Raw genomic sequence first — 9217 nt, forward strand, 5'->3', positions numbered from 1 at the left:
CCTGTTTACCAGTTTCAGGAGACCCTTTGCACAGTTGTGAATCTTTAGTCCCATGGCTGAAAAGCCTCAACATAATCCCTTGGATATTCCTTTAGACAACCCAGACTTAGTTTTATTCACTGATGGTTCTTCTTTCATGAGAGATGGCATATGCTACAGTGGAGCTGCTGTAGTCACAGAATTTGCCACTATCTGGTCAGCTTCACTGCCCTCAAATATCAAAACACTTGCTCAAAGTGCAGAACTGATAGCTTTAAAACATACCTTTATAATTGCCAAAGATAAGAAGGCAACAATTTATACAGACTCTAGATATGGAATATGCCATGCAGTGGGTATGCTATGACTTCAAAGGGGTTTTTTAACCTCAGCTGGAAAATGTATCATAAATGAAGAAATCATCAGGGAAGTTCTTTCTGCTCTCTAGCTACCTGACGCCCTAGCTGTAGTTCATTGCTCTGCCCATGGGAAACCACCTTTGCAATCATGGAATCATCCCTGCCAGCTAATTTTGTCTTCTCTAGGACTTCTCTATACTCTAGAACATTTTTCTAAACATTTCTGTGATCTCATTAAAGATTTAGCTCCAGACTTCAAAGCTTTGTGGTCCTATGTCTAAGCATCTTTGGAATACATTCTTTTCTGGGGCCAAAATTTTTTAGTCCCTGTAAAATCATACAGAATACACCACAGAATTACATGCTAGGCAAAAATTACATGTATAGCATCAGTAACTTCACCTGACTACATATGTAACCACTGCTACTGTTCTCCTGGAACATCTTGTTAGCCTATTTCCTGATGGTTCTGGATTTTTTGTGTACCGACTTTTCTGACCATGTACCAGAACTGGTTGATCCCCTTGTTCTAATTGGTTGTAGGCTATATTTACTTGAAGCCCTCCTCCATCATTCTATTGCACATTTAATGAAATTAGCAGATTGTGTCTGGACTCTCTGCAAATGGTTTTAGCCCCCATAGATGGTGTTCTTCCAATTGTAGGGGTTCTTCCCTTATAGCCCAGTTCTGTTTAGTTACTAACAGTAAGATCAGCTTAAAAAAACCTTACCTTCCATATTAGAGTCAATTCTTTGTATTGGTTCCAAGGCAGAAGAGCAGTAAGTGCCTAGACAATGGGGGTTAAGTGACTTACCCAGGATCACTTCAAAGAGTCTGAGGCCAGATTTGAACCTAGGACTTCCCCTCTCTAGGCCTGGTTCTCAGTCCACTGAGCCACATAGCTGCCTCACCAGACTGGCTTTTACATAGAATTATTTACTTCAAATATATAATAAATTATATACCCACTTTCTCCACAACATGTAGGTGGTCTAATCATCCTCCTATACTTTTTCAGTTTCTGGAGAAGGAAAGAGGATTAGGTTCATAGTTTAGTTCAGTTCTTATAGAACACAGTCCCAAGCCCAAGTGTAAATCCTACTTGGGTTTATGTCTCAGGCCATGGTAAGATACCATCGGCTTTGGGTTTCTTTGCTGGGTTAGGCTGTAGCATCCCACTTGGAATCTTGGTTTCAAGGTTGCCATGACTTCTGAATCTTGTGGGAATCTCACAATCATGTTATTTTCCTCCTTTCCCTGGGTCCTTTGGGTCATTCAGTTCTTTACTAACATTACAGTTATTTTCTTATATTCATATATATAGTCTTTCTCTATATTAATTACATTGAGATATGTATTATTCACTAGATATAAGGAATCCAGTGATTTTGTTATTCATCTAGATATGATGCATCTTAGACTCTGAGTATTTATTGTTTTTTTTTAAAATTATGAACTGCCTTCAGGTTGTCTCTAGTAGTAATGAATGGTTCAAATTCATGTGATTTCTTAAATGGTGATCTTTTTACTTTCTTCAGAAGAATTCTTAACTTTGTTGTAGATTTGGTGAGAAGTACTTGACCTTTTGACTTTTGGCATTCATCTTAGAATCACTAAGTCCCACACTCTCATTTATAGGCGAAGAAGCAGAGGAAGAAGGAGATTAAGTGAGTTGCTAGTTATTTTACCAAAAGCTTAGTAAGATTATGAAAATCATTCAACTTGAAGTTATTTTTTTCTATCACAATGTTTCTAATGTGTTAGATATAATTCACAGAAGAGGAATGGAAAATAATATTGTCTTCAAAAAGAACAATTAAAGAAGAAGAAATATTATTCATAGTTGATAAAAGTGTAAAAAGGGGTCAGTTGACCAAAGCACACTCAATATTTACAAAAGCTAAATGATCAAAATGCTCCTTAAAGTAAGAAAGACCATAATAAATGGCTGAAGAAATATTCAATGCTTGCTGTGCCAGTATAATAAAATGATAATGCTTTCAAAATTAATTCACATTTTTGATGTTATACTAATCAAAGTACAAAAGATACTTTTCAGAACATAATAAAATAATAACAAAAATAATTTGCCAAGCAAATTAAGGAACTATGATGGTTCCTGAGATATGACATGGGAGAACTAGTGGTTAGATAAAACTGTTTATAAAAGTAGACCCAGCAGAAAGTATTTCATTTGGATTACCATTTGGATTCTGGTGGACACTTGAATTCACATTCCTGCATTGGCGAATTGGACTGAAAGGACTCTGGTGACTGACTGAAGACACATTCTTGGGTTGGTGACACTCTTGTTGGAGACTCTTACTCTGGGGACTCTTGCTGAAGAGACTCTCCTGGACTTCTGGCTGGATATTGGAACCCTGTCAGGGGTGAGTTTCATTTCATAGGAATGGCACTCAGGGTGATAGGCTAGGCAACTCTTTACCTCTCTTTATGATCTCTACTTTGATTAAAATAAATTGGTAAAGGTACTAACAGACTCATAATTTAACTCTAATTATTACAATTTGGTGAACCTGTTTAACCATAACACTTTGCATAAATGAAACTAATGCATCTAGGATAAAAAGAGAAGGATTTTAAATGGGAACTGTTGCATATGTTGTCAGATGTTTTGGTGATGTTATAGATTGCTGTGCTGATTTTACACCTACTTTTTTCTTTAAAACATTCTTTGATATCAATCAGTATAATATTATAATTATTTGTAATGAAGCTTGGTCCTCTGGGAGTGGGGGTGGAGGAAGACATGAAAAGGGAAAATTAGAAGTTATAAAAGCAAAAGGTAGCAACAAACATTTTTTTTTAATTAAGAAACTAAAGCTGTCTTTAAGCCCAGAAAATTATTAAAAAGAAAGCTGAAAAAATGCTAAACCATTACTTCAATGAGTTTTCAAGTGAATCCAATTCATTCTTTTTTATGTAGATTTAGGTCAAATGAGTTCTGCTATGTTTGGAATTTCATAACTCTGTTGTGAGGGTGCAAAGGATGTGAGACTCCCAGTGTTCCTAACTTTGGCAAGAAAGGACTTTGATGACTTTTTCATTTGCCTTTGTTTCAGGTTGTCCTGTTCCTCCCTCAGATATATGGAGCAATTACAAAAGCAGAATTACATTCTTCTTCTTGGAGAAGAACATGATTTTGTTTGTTTTCAGCTTGATTTCTGAGATGGGCTTCTTAGTCACCGGCATTAGCCATAAGGTTTGTATTATACTTCAACTTTCTTTTCTTTTCTTTTCTTTTCTTTTCTTTTCTTTTCTTTTCTTTTCTTTTCTTTTCTTTTCTTTTCTTTTCTTTTCTTTTCTTTTCTTTTCTTTTCTTTTCTTTTCTTTTCTTTTCTTTTCTTTTCTTTTCTTTTCTTTTCTTTTCTTTTCTTAAACCCTTACCTTCCATCTTGGAATCAATACTATGTGTTGGTTCTAAGGGAGAAGAGTGGTAAGGGCTAGGCCAGGGGTCACCAAACTACGACCCACGAGCCACATACGTCCCCCTGAAGTCATGTATCCAGCCCCCACCACACTTCTGGAAGGGGCGCCTCTTTCATTGGTGGTCAGTGAAAAGAGCACTGTAAGTGACGGCTCTGCAAAGCACAGTGCTGGTCATGTACAGTACTACTTCCGGTGACATAATCCTTGGTGTGGTGCCTTAGAACGAGTCACTGTGCAAAGGATTATGTGGCTGCACAATGAAAGATGTCAGCATGGTGAGTGGAGATCTGGGGGAGGGGATTCCACACTGCGTCTACTGCTGCCTGGTTAGGGTTAGGTTTTTATAGTCTGGCCCTCCAAAGGTCTGAGAGACAGTGAATTGTCCCCCTGTGTAAAAAGTTTGGGGACCCCTTGGTAGGCAATGGGGGGTTAAGTGACTTGCCCAGGGTCACACAACTGGGAAGTGTCTGAGGCCCTCAATCCACTGAGCTACTCAGCTGCCCCCAACATGTTCTATTTTTTGAAGGAGAACATCTTGTCCTTTTTGGCTTTGTAGTCTGAGTTCCTTGAGTGAGAGAAGAGTTTACCCAAGTTCTTTTTGCCCTTTCTGTTGGTGATGGCCACTCAAGGGGTCTGCCTGATTATCAGTACAATAGTCTGTATTTAACATGTATGTTTCATAATTTCTAAATATGCTCATCATCTTGACCCAAGATTTTCTTAGTTCTTTTTTTCTTCTCTTGACGTTTTTGGCAATTTCATTCTTCTGCTATTGGGGAAAGGAATGATCTTATTTACATTTGTACCTCACTAGACTGGGAAATGTAGTCCCATTGTTTTCTGGAAGTAGGTCCTTAGGAAATTTAGAGTGACTTTGGACCTGCTTAAGGAGAAATAGAAAAAGAATACAACCTGGGGTCTGTTGATATCTATTGCAAAAAGGGGGATAACACTAGCATTAGGCCAGTAAGAGTAATTCACATGTATCAATCAATCAATCAATCTATCAGTCTATCAATCAATCAATCAATCAATCAATCAATCTATCTATCTATCTATCTATCTATCTATCTATCTATCTATCTATCTATGAGGACATATGAATAAACCTAAAGACAAATTGGATCCACTGAAGAAAAGCAGTCATAAAAGACATACATATGCGTTTGCCTATGTTCTTATGGCAAGGCCAAGATTTCAAAATAGCAGCTCAGACAGGATCTGTCTAGATATAACCAAAATATAGACATCTCCTGAAAGCCTCCTTCATAATAATCTTCGAGCTGTCCATTATTTTGCTAAGCAAAGAATCTTCTGTAATGTCACGACCAAATGACCTAGACTCCCTTTTCACCTAATTCCTATTGCTTGGGTTTGTAGTAAAGCCTTAGAAATGTTATGGTTAGAGTCTTTTCAAAACAATTTTTCTGTGAGAAAGTTACACCCCTAAGAATGATATAATGCTTAAGAGCTCATGATTGGTCAATGATGCTGCAATGTTCTTTTTAGTTGTTAGAGAAAACTTTTCTAGAAATATTGACATGGATTCTCAATAAAACTTGAACTTGTGCAGATGCTTTGTTCAGCTTTGTCCTCCCCGAAACATGGTGGCCCCTTAACAGCTATCTGTCTGTCTGTCTGTCTGTCTGTCTCCTTAAGATGTACAAATCTGTATATCTGTCTAAGATTTACATGTTGGAAAGCAGGAAGCGAATAGGCTCGGGAATCTGTTGGTGATGGGCTCATAGATCTTTACATATACGTATACTGATGGGATAGACATCATTTGTATCATCTTACTCATCCATCTTCTTGGAAATTCCTTAAGAAACATAAAATTTTTGGCTAGCAAATAAAGGAACACCCAAAATAAAATAGGAAAAGATGGGTTTGCAGAATCAAGCCGTGCATTGCACAGAGCATAAATACAAATGAAATGTTTACTGAAAGAATAGACAATCCACTCACATAGGTCAGGGCCAACGGAGTGTCTCAGGGAACAAGGAATGTTGATCTTCTTGTACAGTGAAAATAAAAGTGTATTCTGGGGACAGTTAAGTGGCACAATGGACAGAGTGCCAGGTCTGGAGACCAGAGGACTTGAGTTCAAGTGTCATCTCAGACACTTTCCTAGCTCTATGACCCTGGGCAAGGTAACTAAGCTCTTTGTATAGCCTTTGCTTTTTTTTTTTCCTTAGAGTTATTAAGACAGAAGGGCTTCAAGGACTATACGTTGTTACTAGAGTTATTACTTAGAAAGTAAAGGTTTTTTAAATAACTGGATTCTGAATAGGAAAACCTGAAGTGCAATTCTAACTCTTCCCTTAAGTATTTGTGTGAACTAGAATAAATCACTTATGGGGGCAGCTGGGTAGCTTAGTGAATTGAGAGCCATGCCTAAAGACGGGAGGTCCTAGGTTCAAATATGGCCTTAGACACTTCCCAGCTGTGTGACTGGGCAAGTCACTTGACCGCCATTGCCTAGCCCTTACCACTCTTCTGCCTTGGAGCCAATACACAGTATTGATTCAAGATGAAAGATGAGGGTTTAAAAAAAAGAATAAATCACTTAATCTCCTAAAGCCTCAGGTGCAGAATTGGTAAAATGGCAGCAATAGTATGATAATGAGGATAAATAAAAATTCTAATACTGGCCTTTCATCACAGTTGATTGTTAAGCTCAAGTGAGCTAATAGAATCTTAAATTTCTTTGAGAGAATAAATTCACGGCACAAGGGGAAGGTGGTTTATACTCTCATCACTATGATCTCTTTGGTCCATCCCATTTCTGAGGCACAGCTCTGATGGACTTCTTGTATTCTTCTTATAAGCACCATTGCTGACTGAGTTTTTAATCAATAAGAATGAGAGAGGATACTTTTCTTTTCCCATATTTTTTTAATGGCGATTCTGACTTCCACGTTCTTCAAACTATAGATGATGGGGTTTAATAATGGTGTCACAGTGCTATACTGCAGGGAGATGACTTGTTCCAGGATGGAGCCAGTAGCAGGACTCAGATATCGGCCAATACCTGTCACGAAGAACAAAGTCACTACAATCACATGGGAGGAGCAAGTAGAAAAGGCTTTGCTTCTGCCTGAGGCTGAGCTGATCTTCAGGATGGCAGAGATGATTCGGGTATAAGAAAACATGATGGGGAAGAAGCAGCCAAATCCAAAGACGACCAAGGTGGTGAACAAGATCATTTTGTTCAGGAAGAGGTCAGTGCAGGAGAGAGGTAAGAGTTCAGGCATCTCACAGCTGTAGTGGTGGATGAGGAAGGGGCCACAGAAATGCAGCCTCAGCAAAGGCAGAGTGTTGAGCAGGGAGTTGATGACCCCAAGTAGACAAGAACCACAGGCCAGAAAGATACAGAACTGTTTGTTCATGACTGTCACATAAACCAGAGGGTTGCAGATGGCTGAGTAGCGGTCATAGGCCATGGCTGAGAGGAGAAAGGCTTCAGATGATGCAATGAAAAACATTAGTCCAATCTGTATTATACACCCACTGAAGAAGACGGTTTTCCTCTTGGCCAGGAGTATTTGAACCAACTTTGGCACCATGACTGAGGAATAAAAGAGATCAAAAAAAGATAAATTCACCAAGAAGAAGTACATGGGTGTGTGAAGGTGAGAATCCATCTTGATGATTGCCATTATCAGAAGGTTTCCAGCTAAGGTGAGAATGTAGATCAATAGGAAGAGAACGCCTAGGATGTAATGGATGTGGAGGCTGCTGGGAAATGGTAGAAGGATGAATTCTGGGTCTGTGGTCAGATTATCTGGCATCATTTGTTCTGGAAAATCTTTCCCTGAGAAATAGAAAAGCACATCAACCAACTAAGCAAGCAAGCAAGCAACCAACTAACCACCCAACGAATCTTTATTGACCAATTGGTAGATGTTCAACACTGTTCCTAACTAACTAACTATATAAACTATAAGTCCCTAAAGACATGTTTCACGCCATTTTAGAGGCATAAGCTTTCTAAGTAGACATGATGGAGACACAGGAAAAGCTTCTGGAAGAAAAATAATGCAAAAAAGAATAAGCATTAACTTGTATCGTCAAGATTCTGTACTGCAGGAGTGGAAAGGAATGGAGTACCATGATGGCTGGAATGGTAAAGAATCATTGGCATTACGGAGGAAATGAGATGATTTGAATTAAATATTGTGGCATGGTGTTATTGATATCAGAGTTCTCCCTCTGAGCTATGAATACACAATGCTGAGTTCTGGCCTTTTTCTTCTGACTATAGATTGCAAAGAAGGCATCAAACTGGACTGGTATAGGTAATCTCTCAGTGGTAAATTTATTGGTCTGTCTGGTAAAGAAACAACTAACAGACAAAGAGACACATTTTTCCTCAAAAATGACTTCTCATTCTAACATTTCTTTTCTGCCTTTATCCTTTTACTTACATTGTTCTCTTATCCAGGACCTGTACATCTTTCCTTCTTCATGTCTGCCTGTCAAAAAAAAGCTAGATGTGTTCATCCAGGTCCTCATTGCCACTTTCCCCATGAAGCATTCAGTGGAGGGGAAATGATGTCTTTCATCCTCCTCTTCCACAGTATATTGCTCATGATTTTCTAGTTGTGCCACTAGAGCATAAACTTCTTGATGTCCAGAATTTTGTCTTTTTTCATATATTTCATTTTTGTATCACCCCAGTACCCACATGAACACTTACATATCATAAATATTTAATAATGTTGAATTGGCTAGTTGTCAGTAACTGAATTACTAGTTACATCATTTATTCCTTAGATAGCTATCTTTAAGAGTTTGAATGTATACTTTTCAAACTCAAAATAAGCTGCAGAAATTATTGATAAAAAATGAAGGATGTGGCTTTTCTGGAAAGATGACTAAGTAATAATAAGTTTGAAGGGAGGCAACTTCCTCCCATTACCACTGAAAAATCTGAAATAGAAACAATAAAAAGAAGAAAAATGGTTAAAAAATAAAGCAAGTGAAAGGAGGCAGCTGGGTACCACAGTGGATTGAGAGCCAGACCTAGAGATGGGAGGTCCTAGGTTCAAATCTGGCTTCAGACACTTCCTAGCTGTGTGACCCTGGGCAAGTCATTTGACTCCCATTGCCTAGCCCTTACCACTCTTCTGTCTTGAACCACTACGTAGTATTGATTCTGAGGCAGAAGGGAAGGGAAAAAAATAAAGCAAGTCAAAATAGAATATGAATGAGATCAAGAAAAGTCCTTTATAATTAAGAAATGTGATGATGTAATTAAAAAACTAAAAAATAAAATAAAATTTAAAAAGTAAAGAAAAAAACTAAAATATTTAAAGCAAAGGATATGGAAAAAGAAACAATGCAGATCATAATCTTTAGAATTGCATTCAAATTGAGAAATGATACAATTAGAGAAACTACCCAGGAAAATAATGATATCAAA

General features: G+C 37.9%; 1 protein-coding gene across 1 annotated transcript; it reads right to left on the reverse strand.

Moving 5' to 3' along the window:
- Positions 1-6644: 6644 nt before the first annotated feature.
- LOC130454707 (olfactory receptor 8S1-like) lies at positions 6645-7583 on the reverse strand. Its single transcript, XM_056800627.1, has one exon. The coding sequence runs from the start codon at positions 7581-7583 to the stop codon at positions 6645-6647; it is 939 nt and encodes a 312-aa protein (XP_056656605.1).
- Between the last annotated feature and the right edge of the window lie 1634 nt (positions 7584-9217).

This window comes from Monodelphis domestica, chromosome 5, assembly GCF_027887165.1.
Source record: "Monodelphis domestica isolate mMonDom1 chromosome 5, mMonDom1.pri, whole genome shotgun sequence".
In the NCBI taxonomy this organism is placed as follows: Eukaryota; Metazoa; Chordata; class Mammalia; order Didelphimorphia; family Didelphidae; genus Monodelphis; species Monodelphis domestica.